This window comes from Syngnathoides biaculeatus, chromosome 7 (assembly GCF_019802595.1).
Source record: "Syngnathoides biaculeatus isolate LvHL_M chromosome 7, ASM1980259v1, whole genome shotgun sequence".
In the NCBI taxonomy this organism is placed as follows: Eukaryota; Metazoa; Chordata; class Actinopteri; order Syngnathiformes; family Syngnathidae; genus Syngnathoides; species Syngnathoides biaculeatus.
The window spans coordinates 14,600,050-14,615,417 of NC_084646.1; the positions used below are offsets into that span (position 1 = coordinate 14,600,050).

Here is a 15,368-nt window from a genome sequence, read left to right on the forward strand (position 1 = left end):
GATACTCCCGAACACTGGGAAGCGATGTCTCCATCCTGACCTCAGCATGTTTCCCTTCTGATTATAAGCAGATACCCCTCAACACTGGGAGGAGCTAACACCCTTTTACCGCAGGAGGATACCCCCAAATGCCATAAACATGTCTTTAAACAATGCCATGCTTTTTCTCTTGTGGGTTTATCAGGACACTCTTGCAGCCTTGAAGAAACATGTACCTTAGTGTTTATGGGCTGTTGGTGGAGCCATTTGTGTCAGCATTTTCACTGTATAACCATGTAACCCTTTGACCTGAGAATGCAATAAAAAGAGCAGCCAGGCGCTACCACTTTGGCAGTCTGAGGCAGCGCACTCATACAGTGTGTCCTCAGTCTGTCCCGTGCACAAAAAGACAATCTTGGTTGGTTTGAGTTCACCCTCTACAGTCCTCAGGCTTGTCTTAGCTGTTTTTCTAGGAACATCTCTGACAGATTGTAAAATGTACTAGCATAACAATTAATTAAAATTGACAGTTTTAAGACTTAAATAAGGAAACCCCATTTAGCTGCAAACTACAGAAAAAAAATCAAATTATCCATCAAAACCTATAAGTTGCTGTACACAAAAAAAAAAAAAAAAAAAAAAAAATCACTCCAAATCTCCATTAATAAAGTAACACTACCCTCCATCAAACTGATCAATCTGAGTGTGTGGAGCAGGGGGGGAGGGGGGAGGGTGGAATCCACTGAATACATTTACGTTCAGTATCAAACATTTCGTTTTGAATTCTTCCAATTAGTTATATAAGTAAAAGGCATACACAATAGTATCTTATAGCTTTTATTTTCACTTTTAAGTAGGGTAATCTTTACAGGGAATGAAAATAATTCATGTCCCCCTTTTGAAACGCATGATATTGTACACTATGGAGAAACAAGAAGACGGTACCTTTGGAAATCTGCGATGTGGAGAGTATACTTCCAATGTTACGAGCCAAAATCATACGTTATAAAAAGAACACTCCGGCCGAACTAAATAAGAATTGAGATGGGTTGTTCCCCGGTACGCTGCGTCACATGACCTGTTCATAAATGAGAGCCCCCAATCCCCTCAGCATCCTGATTTCTATTAAAACTCACGCTTCCTCCGCTCCTCGTTTTAATAATTCACACCCTCGACCACTCCCCCAGACTTAAAAAGAAAGGGGGAAAAAAAAGACAAAAACATCATGGTCCAAGTATACTTCTTGAAAAAAAAACTACATAGAGAAATAACAGGACAAAACAATGACAGATGAAAATGTCCATGGAAGAAAACAAATGTTAATAAAAAGTGTACATTCCTAAATCATGCAATATACAAATTGTAATTCAACAATATAATGATCAGAGATAGGTGACAATCAATTGAGGGAGATGCCCCACTGATAAGTCATTGTCAGGAACAGGTAAACATTTTCAATGGACATTCTTGCAATTTATAGCCGACCAACACATGAAGTCAGACGTGTGAGAAAAAGTTTTCGGAATGGCGGACAGACACACAAAACCATTATAAGACGGTTAGTCTTTTGATTGCTACTTCGGAGAGTTAGGCTGAAACCGGTTTGGCCTGGTGTGACGTAAATGGAAAACCAACTCAGGCCCGGAACAGGACATAGGCTGTGGTGCCTAATACCATAAATTTGTAGTGATACATTTGGAAAATAAGGTGGCCTGTAGTAATTATGAATCACGAATGCCTTTCAGGCACCATTGGCACCGTAGGAATCTCAAATGCATTTATACTATTCCTTTGACTACACGCAGTATGCACATCGCAGATTTAATTTTGAACTCTAAACGCCCAAGATGGCCAAGGCCGTCAAAAAGTAGAGGGGATTTTGGCCACATCTAGTGGCCCATTAGTATGACTGAACTATGTGGAATTGATCCAGCTGAGAGACAAATTTTAGTGAGGAGGTGAGTTTAGCATGCGTGGTTATGAGAGTCATCCCTGCATGTGCACATGCATTTGTGATGGATTTTTTTGGACCATCTTTTATTTTTAAGAGTAATAATATTAGATGAGATGAAAATATTACTCCTAAACTGGGAATCAGTTTTAAGTGTTGTTTAAAGTGTCCAACACAGTCACTATTTGAGGAAACACAGAAATGAGTGTAACAGTGATTACAAATTTGTGGGTCTGTTTTGTGACGTCTTGTTCATGTGTTGAAGTGTCTCTCCATTTTGGTCCTATTTTTCCACTTATCATTGTTATTTTTTGACAAAGGTTCACAGATTCTTGCATTAGGCAAAAGGAGGCAGGCCAAGAGTGATCCTGCATCCTGAGGTTTTTCTGTGATTGGAACAACCGTGCTTCATATGCTACTCTTAAAAAAAAAAAAAAGGGTGGATATTGGCCTTTTGGATGAAATTTCAAGACGAACCTAAAATGCATTATAACCTTCACAGGTAAACTGAATTCAACCTAACCTGAAACGTCCAACTGCTCAAGATTTCAGTTGTGAATTTTGCCATTCACCTCCTTGTTAGAGAACGTTCTGCAAAAGGTACATTTATATGAACATTGATTAGTAGGACATTCAAATACGTTAAAAAAAAAAAAAAGGCATAATTAAGTTCAAAAGGAAATATTGCATTTCAGGTTAATCCTGAAATTTCCTCCAAAAGTCCAATCGCACTAATTTCTATGAGTTATGTCAGTCCCTTCTGTGTCTGAACTAATGGAGGTACTAGGGTCAGAGGAGACCAGGCAGGGGGTATAAGTCCCTCTGTTTTCATTTTCAGAAAGAGACAGTCACATGGTTCCAGGCCGAAACAGCAGCCAGATGTTTAGACACACACAGACACAAATAGAAGGCGCAAACAGGCGTTCAGACAGAAAAAAAAAAAAAAAACACCAATGACGAAATTGTTCAAAAACAGTAAAAACGCAATTTAACCAACAGCAAAAGTCCAGTTGTCAACATTACGTCACATGACTGTCAGAGATTGACAGTGGAGGGGAAAGAGGAGGAAGGAGGACATCCAGGAGCTCAGTGGAGAAGGAAATGGAAAAGTGCATTGCAGTAGAAGACGGTGAAAGTACACGGCGAGTCTGGAAAACAAAAAGGTGTTCTCAAGACTGGAGCCCGACAGAAGAGGAAAAGGCGCAGAAGAGGAAGGAGGGAGGATGAATAAATAGAGCGATGGTGCCAGCCGCAGTGTTTATAACGTTTTCATGGTGTTTTAAGTGAGGCGTGAGGAAGGGAAGGAGGAGGACGTTGGGATACCCTGGACACAATCAGCACTGAGAGAAGGTCAGCTTGATCTCATCCAGCACGTTCCCTAGCAGCCCGGGCTCGTCGCATTTGGCGTCGATGGACACAGTCTGGTCAGACTACGAAAGAAAGGAATGTATTCACTTGTGAACGCTCTCCTGTTTTTAATTAACTCTTAAAAATGTTTTCTGACATTCATTTTTTAAATCCGTTTTTGCTTGTTGAAGGAATAGTCAGATTTAAAGGATATTCATCTGTTCCTTTAAACCGGCCAAACATTACAAAGCTACATACAAAAATGTATTTATCGTTAATATCCCATAGTCCCCAAATCAATGCATACAGCAAAATTTCACACCTTTTACTAATCGCCAGAGGTCACTATTTTGTCATTTGTTCCTTAAATTATCTTAAACAGCAAAACCTCATAAAAAAACACAATTGTAAAAAAAAGTTTTGATTCTGGACTACTTACTGGCTTTACTGTTTGTTTGTTTTTTAATGTTTCCCAAACTTGACAAAAAAAAAAAAAAAAAGATAGATTTCCACAGCAGTTTTTGGGACTGGTAATTTTTGTCATCAAATGTGGGTATTTAGAGGGAACAACGTGAAAGTAAAATGTTTGAGTCACTCACCGTTTTGACGAGCAGACAAACATGGTGACCCTGGATTGACCTGCTGTACATGGAGGCGCAGGAGTCGACTCTCTCCACAACTAGTTGAAAACAACAAATCACCACTATAATCTAATCCAATTTAAGCATATAATATCCATTTGCACTAACATATATAAATTCACTTAGTGGGCATCAATGCTGTAGTAATTTAAGACTTTTTTATTTGACTGAATAAAACAAAACATTTTCTTTTTCCAAAAGTATTTTGTTATTGGTTTGATTTTGTCTTATCCACACATGGTCAAGCTAAACTGACAGGCTCTTAACTTGACATTGTAAAATCTTTTTAACTTTTCATTAGTGATTGACTATGACTCGTAGTCTCTTCTGGATTAAAAAAAAAAAAGACTTGCTGGAAATCACTCATTGTATCGACCAATACTCTGAAAAGGCAAATTCTAAGGACAGTTATTGGCAAAGTCTTGGAGGTATTTCTAAACATGTGCACCTTGCAAGGTTACAACTCAAACAATGGTAGTTAAAACCAAAAATTGTCTGCAAATATACACTGGGACATTTAATTATTTTTTTTAGCGTTATACATTTTTATTATTTACATTTATATTTTCATACAGCATCGTTTCAATTATTAACGATTAACACCTTCGATTGATTCTTGTGCTATAGAGAAAGTGGCTATTCTGTTTTAATAGCCACTCTCAGCTTTCATACTAGAAAACAGTTGTATGTGCATGCGTACCAGAAAAATGGTGGTGGAAGCAAATTCTGGCCAGAAGGTGGTGGAAGGGCATGTTGACTCCTTCCAATTTGACAGAGCTGCCCTTCAGGTCCCCAGATTCCAACAGCTTTGCAAATGCGTCACTAGCCAAAACGAAAACAGCAAAACGTTTTCATTTCTTGCTGAACACTTGAACAGCAAAGAGTTGATTTTTTTTTTTTGTAGCCACAGGGTTTTAAATGGCCATGTCTAAAACACACCATTACAATCAAAAGTGACCTCTAATGTGATTTTTAATTCTTCCAAAATGTTCTTGGTGAGGGTTAATTAATGATGAAAAAACAGATTCTGAAATGCTTAGCAGCTCATTGCAACTTTGTAAATATTTTTGTCCTAAGTACACTTCTGAAAAAATAAATACTTTTTCTGTGTTTGGGGGGGATTTCCACTAATTTTCATCACGGAAAGATGATTTGAGGTAAAAGTGCTTTGAGTTACGAGCATAGTCAAGGAATGAATCAAACCAGTGGTTTTCAAAATTGGGGGGGTGCACCCTGGGCAGCGTTTTGACAGGTGTGTGGGGGCGTTACCATGAACACTTTTCATTATCAAGTTACACCCAGCTCTTATTCATGTTGATTCCCAAGGAATAATGTTTGCAAGCGGGTGATGGTGATCTGAAAATTTTATCTCCCAATAAGGGGGGCACTGCAATTTTTTTTTTTTTTTTTTAATTTATTTTATTTATTTATTTTTTTTTTTTTTTTAAATCGCTGAGGGGGGCATTTCGTCATTTACGGTATTGTCAAAATCCGAATCCCCTAGAACAGGTATCAAACTCAAGGCCCGGGGGCCAGACACGGCCTGTCGGAGGATTTTATGTGGCCCGCAAAGGGAAATCACGAGTTAACCTCTATGATTCTTGTTCAAACCTGGACCAAAATATCAAATTGCCATCTCATTAAAGATAACAGTGAGGTAGTGTGAGCATTTTTTTGTGTTCCCAAACAACAATAGTTGGAAAAACACATTCCCCTTGATTTCTGATTCCAAACCCAGTTCATAAAGTCCATGTGGAAATATGATGAGGGAGTCAAAATTTTTATGGTTTCACGGTCATAACGACCCGTTGAGGGAAACCAGAACTCCAATGTGGCGTGCGAAGAAAACGAGTTTGACACCTCTGCCGTAGAACGACAGTAAAGCTTCCTTACCTGTAGCATGGAGTGGTAATTAGGTAAGAGGTACAAGTAAAGTGCAGTTTGAAGTCCAGTTTCTCATGAGTTGAGGAGTCTTCATTCTGATCCAAGAAAATAAGACAGTTTCCATTACATTAGTCTGTTTTGAGAATGTGTTCCCATTCAAGGTCTTCAAATGAATAATGCGGTTGTTTTCTAACCTTGACAATGAAAGTGAGTGTTCCCTTCAGTTTTTGTGGCATCACAATGCTTTGCACGGTGAACACAAAACGCGCTTCATTGGACACCCCTGTGAGACAGTACAGCAGTTTTGTTACTTTAAGTAAACATCTCAAATTTAAATGAATTCAGACCTCAGAGTGGTTAGAACAGGAATGGACATTTGTTCTTTGGGGCCAGCACCAAGACTTAATGCATATTACAAGGCTCTTGATAATGTTAATGCTTGGTGAGCATTAATTCATTGCCAACACTCAGGTTTGTAAGAGGAAAAAAAAAAATTCAGCTTCAAGAAACAGCCCCAAATTTGTTCCAATTTGTCAACAATAAAGGCTCAAGGATCGCATTACAAACAGTCAATTCCCAGCATGCATTTTGCAGAGCCACTCACCCGGTGGGAGCTGGAAGGGAACGGTTAGGCCGTCGTGCGCACTTGATCCCTCCGGCCTCTGCAGCTTGGAGTTGAGAGAGTCTAGCACATTGAACTCCATGGATTTTAGGAAGCTGTCACACTTGTTCTCAAAGATGACCGACACCACCACCTGGCTTCCATCTTGTAGGTTTCCCTGGATATCATACACCTGTGGAAGAGGGCGGGGGGAGAAGTAAAATTACTGTTGAACTTATTTTGGGGGAAAATGAATCTTACACAGTTTAACCTCCAAAGTCAAATTCGAGATGTGTCTCAAAATCATATCCTACCTTATTCAAACATATAATACAAAAACGGTTACTGTTGGCCGCAACCATGTTAAAAAAAAAAAAAAAAAAAAAAAAAAAAGTGTTCAGCTAAACTGAACTTCTACCACGAAAGATAGAAAATGGTTTTGTGGATTGACACAAATTCAGCCTACACAGATGCTTCGCTCCCAGGCCCTGACTCACTTATTCAATCACAAATCTAACGGCAGCCGTGTTCCATTTGTGATTGACAGATAGCGATACCAATGTTGGCTTTGGCTCAACAGATTGATAACGATGCCCATGTTTGCTTTGGCTCACAAAGTTTCACCCAACTAGGACTAAACATTGCATTAAAAGCAGCTGAATCCCTAACAGCAGCTCATCGTTGTTCAAATTATCTATGCTCCGCTTGGTGTTAGAGAGCAGCAAGTTGGCTTCTGCCCACCCACTAGCCTGCCAGCAATTTTGTGCCTGGATACTGGCGCTGCTACTACAACCCCAGCCATCTGTGAAGCAGGTGAGTTTCCTGAAACAACACAGCCCCCCCCGGAACATTGGCACAATCAACATAACACTGTATATCTGTCCTGTACTAAACTGCACACAAACCAGAAGGAGCTGCACAACATCCATTTCATCATAGCAAATGTGTCAAAATGCTTTTCATTTCTTCAACTTTGATATACATGATTAGTTATATTTTTCTTACTCATAAAACTAACTTTTTTTTTGTAGTGTTTATCGAAGAGGATCAAACGGGTTGATAGCATTTTCATTCAATTTGATGAGGAAAGATAAGTTTCGATATATGTTCTGAATGTGGTGATGGTGAAATTGAAATTCACATCTCAAGACACCAAGGTCAGTCACTTTAAAATTCACATCTCAAAGTATTGCAGTAATTCACTATGTCATGGGGTGAACAATAATTTGAAATTGATTAACCGTAACAGACTGTGATCAACCTTGGAGGTTCCACTGTACAAGTTGTTGCACACAGCATCAGCCACACATGGCTCTGTCTGCGGAAGCAAAACGAGAACAAGGTAGCAAGGAGAGAAAGAATCTGAGAATAAGAAGAAGCTCTGTGGTGGGGGGAGGCCAATTGATGCAGAAAAAAAAAAACCACAAACACAGAGAGAACAGTAGTTGTAATGTTCTGCCCATCACAGAACTTTGACGAGTACCTGATCGGAATCTTCCATCATCTTAAAGAAAGGGAGATTTGAGAATGACACTTATTTAGACAAGCGTAGTTGAGTTCGGATGTCGACAATGATAACTATTTAAATGCACTTTGCACAACTATTAAAAATCCCGTCCCTATTCAGAAGCATCCCAGTTCCTGATTACTCACCATCTTGATGTAGGAGTTCTCTGCTAGGACGCAGTAATTGGACATGGGCTGAAATGAAAAAAGAGGGGAGCTCAGGTTCAGGCAATCACTACATGAAGGTAAATGGTATTGCACAGCTGATGCATAACAAGCAAGTTTTGGCACTTCCACTGTACAGGATATTTGAGATCAGAAAGTCAATATTTTAGTGATGTGTTATATATAAGCTTTTGATATTTCAGTATTTCCTCAGAGGGGCCCCCGCACTGGAAGGTATAAAAGACCGTGGCCCTGGTCTTGCCTCATGGGGTCCTTTTTCTGTTTAAAGACAGAGCACTCGGTTTGATTATGAGCCAAGTCAAATGAATACACCCACTCACTTATAAAGACTAAAATATTACTTGTGATCTTTCCAAGTAAAAAGTACTCACCCTGCTTTACATGCGTAATACAATTCCACTATTTTACCCAGTTGGATTTCAATATGAAGTTTGTGAGGCGTCAATCACTTTTGCATCGATCGCCAACATTTCACTAACACTGACAATGCGTCCTGCTCTGTCCAAAATCTTAATTCCGTGTACATATCCTTGCATGAAATAGTTCAGACCTCTCTGTAGAACTCTCTTGGATAAGGGTGACGCATTTGGCAAAAAACATACCCCAACATAATCTGGAATACGCGACAAGAGAATTGACTTTAAATATGTTCTGTTCAATTGCCATTTTGAAAGCTTCTGGGACATGGCTAAGGGGGCGGAACTTAAGATCACCATCGGAAAGGTCCATTATGTAGTGTCTATCCACTCATACGGAGGGCAGATAAGGATCTGACTAACCGGTAGAGGTTCTTCATCCTCTACTGTGCCGTTCTGCACAGAACCCTCTACGCCTGCATCACTGTTGTGGTGATGGTGCTTCTTTTTCTTTTTCTTGTCCTTCTCTTCCTTCTCCTTTCTCTGCTTCTTCTTCTTGTGTTTGGATGACTTCTAACATTAGGTGGTGAGGGAGAGAGAGCGAGCATTTAATGGCCACTAGAGCAAACACCATCTGTTCTATATTTGGAAACAAAGACATCATTGGTGATGACTCACAGACTCCTCCGCCTCCACGTCTCTGGCCTCGTCGAGATCAGAGTTCGGCGTCGTGCCAGAAGCTACCTCGCTTACCGTTGCTGGTTCTGCTGCTACCGTTATTGCTTCCTGTAAACACAAAAACAACTAGCAAGAGACACAATGCACTGCATTGTTCATCAACTCTGTGTCAACCGAAAGTCAAGTTAGCTGGGACGCGTTTTAAGACAAAAACTATTACGATGAAGCCATAAAGAACCAACAAGAAACAGTCAAGTGTCAAGTTGTCTGATCATGTTCACTGGTCTTCTTCATAAGAAAAACCCAATCAACAGGCTCAGGTTTAGTTACGCTATTCTCATAAGACATTGACCAAGTAAAATGCTCAAGAGAATACTTGAAGGCATCCATTTATGAGGGAATGGTGACTTGGTCATCAGTGTGGCATGGCTGCTTTAGAGCAACTTGCTGTTGCTTGTGAGTGCATGTGCCACAGGGCAAAAAAAAAAAAAAACAACCATCCAACGTTACAGCCAACATTTGGACCTGAGCTTCAAACTGGCATGGTTGTTTGAGTGCTTTCAGTGCCTTGTTTTTGTGGAGTCGTAAAGACGGCGGGTATATTTTTTTGGGCTCATACATGCAGGCATCTGTAGGAATTAGAATGATGCTAATACCGCTTATATGCCAAACAAAAAGCGTTGAAAACAATGCAGTGGCATCAGGAAGTAGAGGAACTGACTCGGGGCCATATTTCTGTTGAACCTCTCAAAGACATCTGAGCTCTTATCTCCATGACGGAGGAACAATGACAACATCCAGATACATGTCAAGAACCACTTTCACAGAGCAAAAGTAAAATACAGGAAAAGAAAGTATAGTCACTCATGCTCACAAAGAGGAAGGCTGGTGAATGAGAGGAGAATGTGTTGTGCGACCTGTGAAAGAGAGCAACTTGATGCGGATGATGAGAGGACTCATAAAAAGAAGTAACAGAAAGATGAAAATAGAAGGTGGAGGTGTTATGAGAAGGTGGGTGAAGTAAATGAAGCTATGTAGGGGAAGACAGGGGTGTGACTCAACCTGGGCATTAGCGGGCACTGGAGCATTTGAGAGCCAAAAATCCAAATCCGAAACCTAGAAGAGCAAGGGAGGGAGAGGAGGGAGAGGAGGGCGAGGAGGTGAGAGGGGGAAGGCCAAACACACTATGTAGCTTATTATGATTGATCAACAAAAGGATATGTACAATATACACTTTTCTTGAATTAAATAATTCATAAAATTATTTAAAAGAAAAAAAAAAACCCAAGAAAACCACATTGATTTCCAGAGCTGACTGAAATTTGAAATGGTAGTAAATCCCTATGAACCAAATCGTATTCATGGAATTAATAAAGAAAAAAATGTAATTAACCCATTTAGTCATGCTCATTCACGCAGCCTACACAGGAAGTTAGTGAATCTGTTTTTAGGGTTTGGTAATGTGACGTTCCACCTACAGTGGATTATCGCGTAGCGCCTTCAAAGGACCTAACAACGCTTACCAAACGATTCCACAAAATCTAGAATAAACATTGTTGCTCTGTAGGAATAAACTCGCTTTGCAGGGTTTCAAAGTCATACTTCAGCAGTGGTAGAAGTGGGAGGAGCCACCACCTCACTGGGTCCCTCCGATTGGACAACAAGCCCATCTGACTGATTGCCAAGAAGATCCACGCTCTTATCTTCATGCTTGTGTTTTTTCTTCTTTTTCTCTTCTTTGCCCTTCTGCCAATCAGAAATAGAAGTTAAACAGTCATAATCATGCTCGAGGGAGAAGTGTGCTTTAATTACCTTAGAAAAATGTAAAGACCTCACCTTCCTATCCCTCTCTTTATCTTTCTTCTTCTCCTTCTTCTCTTTGCTGCTCCTCTTCTTGGCTTCCTGCGAGGTGGTTTCCAGATCTCTGTCTGGGCTTTTCGGACCTTCTGTTAGGCGGTGGGACCTGACTGGTAACTTCTCGCTGTCAGCAAGAGGCCTGGATATAGCAATATAATACATTACAATCTTCTGTTAGTGTTGTGCAACTACTAAAATACAACCCTTTAGAGTTAAGGTGATATTCTGTAGACAAAATGCTATCATGTGCTCTGGCCTGGCCAAAAAGGGAATTGATTTTATTCAGATCCTTAGTGGCCAGTTTCTAAAAAAATAAATAAATAAATAAATAAATAAATACAAAAGCATTACAAGGGTTCCTCAGTTTACGGGATTCAAGCAACGAATGTGTATGTAAATCAGAACATACTGTACTGTATTGCTAACACTGTCATAAATTCATTCCATTCATTAATTTGCTTTTCTTCTGTTGAACTTATTCACAGATACTTGCTGAAATAATGAAATGTTGTCCTCTTTCGAAAATGACCCAAGATGAAAAGTTAGCAACAAAGCTTTGTCTAACAGGTATTTAGTACACTTGTGTCAAGCTTTAAGTCGCTGTTCCAATTAAATACACTTCAAGGCCATGAACATAAACCAAATCAAAAACATGCATTTGTATCTTTGAAATGAAAAACGTTGGGACCATTGTAAATAGAGAACCCCAGGTACTTTTGGCTTTCATTTCAGCTAAAGCTCGAGCTATCCCCAAAGCAAATACGCATGCATTTATCTCCATCAAGGCAAAAGCTGGAAGAATCCACACAGACAGGCTAATTAGAGTTTGGTGGAGTACATAAGGTCATCCATTGAGGGGTATCTGAAAACTAGGGCAGCTTTTTACAGGCACATTTAGGCGGATTATTTTAAATGCAATTAAGAGCAAACTAAAGCCCAAGAACACCAGCAGCATCCAGTTAAAGAAATTAGATATTCAGTATTCCTCTTTGAAAGGGAACTTTTCCACCAAAAAAAAAAAAAAAAAAAAAAAAAAAAAAAAAAAAAACTTATGACAGAGGTTAAAGAAGTCATTTAATTAATCTTGCTGACTTCACTGGGCTTAAGAGCACCCGAAATATCATATTAGGTCGAATGTTACATTTAGTCTTCAGGAAAAAACAATGCAGTGAGGAAAAGCTATGTTACCAAAGCAGCTAATTGGAAAGACTAAGGGAGAAAAGATGCATTCGGAGCACCAGGTCACATGGCGGAGGTGCTACTCACCTGCGCCCTGCCATTTCCACCAAGCTGCCCACACAAAATGAGCAGTAATGGGGTGTGTGTACGCATAGAAGAGAGGAAGCAAAAAGCCATCACAGTCAGTGAGAGGAGGGAAGGTGAGAAAGGCCACTACACATCGGTTGTGACACAGTAGCAAGGAAGCCCAAGGCACACAACTGATTTATTATAACACATTCAACATATTCAACTAAATGGATTGATTAAGTTATCTGTGGCCTGAGCAAAGCTCGAGACTGTATTGACTCACTTGTCCAGGTCGATGTCCAGGGCTTTGTGAGGGTCATTAGGATCTTTGTCATCCTCATCACTGGGAAGGGCATTCTGGAGGCAGACAAACATTATCAATACTAGGAATATACATATTACAGCAATGATTTAGCAACATTTTAGAAACTTATGCGCTTCCAAACTAGTTATTTTGGTGAAGTCACTTTGAATCAACTGTATAACTTCGAGGTGAGAAAAGAACATCCAAGAGCTGGGAAAAGACAAAGTTTGACTGTTTATCTTATGCTGAATTCTTGAACATTTAAATTTGATCAAAGATCATGTTAACATTTTTTGACAAAACTGAAAATTTTCCGAGGAAACACTTTTCTTACTATCTTTAAAAATGTACATATTTCTAATATTACTGATCTATGTTTTGTTAGTTTCACATAAGTAATTTTAACTTGTTATAATATCAGTAAAATAAAATAAAAAATACCAAAGGGCTCGCCAAAAATTGTTCGTGTTTTCTAAAAACATTCAAATTTGACTTGGGCAACTATGATATGCTGCCAAAGATTTGTCCATCAGTGTTAATGTACTACTAAACACTTTATATTACCATACTAAATAATCCTGTATTTTATACGTCCCAAATTAATATTTTGTTAGTGGATTTTTGTTGTAGTACTACAAATGCTTCATGTATTAATTCCTTGTGTCTATTAACATACAATCAATACATTAATAAAGCTGAATCTGATTTTGCAGAATAATGAAGGGGGAAAAAAATGCCCAAGATGGTTTGGTATCAGGAGAAACAATGCAATGCCAGAAGGATAAAAGATTTTCCCCATTTTACTCATTTTTTTTTTTTTATCCTTTTTCAATTGCTATTTTCTTTTTCAATGAGTGAAGGAGGAGAGGAAAACAAAAAGAACCATTAAATCGGAATATCAGATTTTTGTCCAAACACCCTGGGTGGGCGATAGATACATGTCACATCCCGACCTACGTACAAATTCAGGTTATGTCACCACCGTCGGAATAAAACGTAGGACGCTCTTTACTAGATCTCATGGCAACATTGTCACCTCTGGCATCTCCTCTGTGACGATGTCGACCATGTGCGCCGGTGTGATGTCTTCCTCACTCTCTGGACCCGAATCATGTTTCTTCCCTCGTCCACTGCGCTTTTCTTTCTTTTTTTTCTTCTCCTTCTTCTTCTTGTCGGCTCTCTCCTTCTGCCGACGCTCTTCCTCCAGCTTCACGTACTGGTCGGACATAGGCAGGCCTGAGGGAGAGGAGGAGGATTTAAAAATGCAAATAAATACAAGTGAAAAAATGAGTCTGTCATTTATATCAAACTTTTGATGATTGGAATAAGATAGGGCTGGGATTTAAATCAATTCATTTGAATTTATATTGTCTGCGACATAGGGCAGCCGGTATAAAATATATTTAGAATCAATATACCAATTATTCTATTGATTAATTGTGCATTTGGATAAAAATTAGGTTTCATTATTCAACGATAAAACGTTCATGTGAGATGCAGGTATTATTTTTGCCTATTTGGGGTCACCATCATCATGTTCTGGACAATAATATCTGTAACCTCTAGCGTGTCTCGGTCTAAAAGCTTGGGGCTGCCCTGGTGTGTGACCTGAGAGTCAGCAATAATGTAGTGTTGGCTGCTCTAAGGTCAGATTAGCGACCAGTTGTTAACTAGCTTAGCTAACAATTAGCCAGTCACACTAGATAGCGTGAAAAAAGGATCATGAGAAGCTTTGAGACAGATTTTCCTTTGACGATTGTTATGTGTAATCAAATGATTCAAGTGATTATTTTGATTGTTTCAGACCTTGAGAACAGAAAGTAGTTTACAAAACCAGTGTTCGATCACTATATACAGCAACATTTCAGAACACTTAACTCTTTTTTGGAAAAAGCAACGAGCGAGTTTGATTTATTGTTAAGAAAGAAAAAGAAAAAACCAACAACGTGCTGAACCCCATTTTTTACATTGTTTTGCACAAGATACACATTCTGTTAACAATGCGCCAATTGTGCAAAGACATGGTGCCCATTTATATGATGCAAGGAGTCAGAACATCGGAACGTCAGAACATTTTGACCAGTATGCTTTTGGGTTTTTTTTTTTTTTTTAATTTTAAAGCCATATTGCCCTACTCTCAATTATGCTGTTTATTGTTATTATTAGAAGAATTTACATTTTGATGAAGAACAGGACACCCTACCTGGCACTTTAAGAGGCACACTTAGATCAATCTGAACGACTGGGATGTGCTCCACTCCAGGGGTGTCCTGGTATACCTGGAAGGAGAAAAAACAAATTCATGACATCTACCAATCTATCTTACTTGTACTTGGAGACACAAATATTACAAATAAATCAATTGGTACAAGGATAAGTTTAAGCAACAATTTAAACAAAAAAAAAAAAAACCTTCTGAGAGGATGGTGAGGCCTTGATGTAAAATGGGTTGTTGGCTTGCTCTTGTTTCCTGGCTTCTCTTCTCTGTGTAGGTTAAAAACATTCAAATGTACTTTGGTTATCTTTATAAGCAATACGGGAAACCCACTCGAGTGGCAAACACAGATGCACACACAAGGCTGCTAAAATGTCTATAAAACTGAGGTTGTACCCTCGCCAGCTCCTTCTCATCCACCTCAGTGTGTCTAGGCCGGGAATGTTTGGGCTCCTCCTTAGTAAAAATAGCCTTGGGTTGCTCATCTTCAGACTCGCTCTCAGATGGAGGCTCGTTGATCCAGGCATCCAGGTCCAGACTAAAAACACATTGTGATAAAAATAGTCAAAGACTCATACAGATTTTAATGCTATGCTGATAAAGCAAAGCAAAGGT

At 39.2% G+C, this 15,368-nt stretch overlaps 1 protein-coding gene across 5 annotated transcripts in view; it reads right to left on the reverse strand.

Annotated features, from left to right (window-relative positions):
• Window positions 1-800: 800 nt before the first annotated feature.
• The window catches only part of ap3d1 (adaptor related protein complex 3 subunit delta 1), a 31,039-nt gene continuing 16,471 nt past the window's right edge, over window positions 801-15,368 (reverse strand). Inside the window, exons 17-35 of one of the 5 annotated variants that reach the window (XM_061824706.1) lie at window positions 15,150-15,291; window positions 14,951-15,022; window positions 14,742-14,817; window positions 13,575-13,774; window positions 12,518-12,591; window positions 10,966-11,125; window positions 10,732-10,875; window positions 10,192-10,245; window positions 9,130-9,237; window positions 8,875-9,024; window positions 8,057-8,104; window positions 7,887-7,907; window positions 6,407-6,596; window positions 5,997-6,085; window positions 5,812-5,897; window positions 4,619-4,740; window positions 3,877-3,956; window positions 3,254-3,360; window positions 801-2,521 (exon numbers count right to left, since the gene is read on the reverse strand). In XM_061824706.1, coding sequence (XP_061680690.1) covers window positions 3,265-3,360; window positions 3,877-3,956; window positions 4,619-4,740; window positions 5,812-5,897; window positions 5,997-6,085; window positions 6,407-6,596; window positions 7,887-7,907; window positions 8,057-8,104; window positions 8,875-9,024; window positions 9,130-9,237; window positions 10,192-10,245; window positions 10,732-10,875; window positions 10,966-11,125; window positions 12,518-12,591; window positions 13,575-13,774; window positions 14,742-14,817; window positions 14,951-15,022; window positions 15,150-15,291 — 1,912 coding nt within the window. In that variant the 3' untranslated portion in view covers window positions 801-2,521; window positions 3,254-3,264. Of the gene's footprint in view, window positions 3,361-3,876; window positions 3,957-4,618; window positions 4,741-5,811; window positions 5,898-5,996; window positions 6,086-6,406; window positions 6,597-7,886; window positions 7,908-8,056; window positions 8,105-8,874; window positions 9,025-9,129; window positions 9,238-10,191; window positions 10,246-10,731; window positions 10,876-10,965; window positions 11,126-12,517; window positions 12,592-13,574; window positions 13,775-14,741; window positions 14,818-14,950; window positions 15,023-15,149; window positions 15,292-15,368 lie in introns of all 5 variants that reach the window. The other 4 variants (XM_061824705.1, XM_061824707.1, XM_061824709.1 and 1 more) reach the window with 4 other exon arrangements.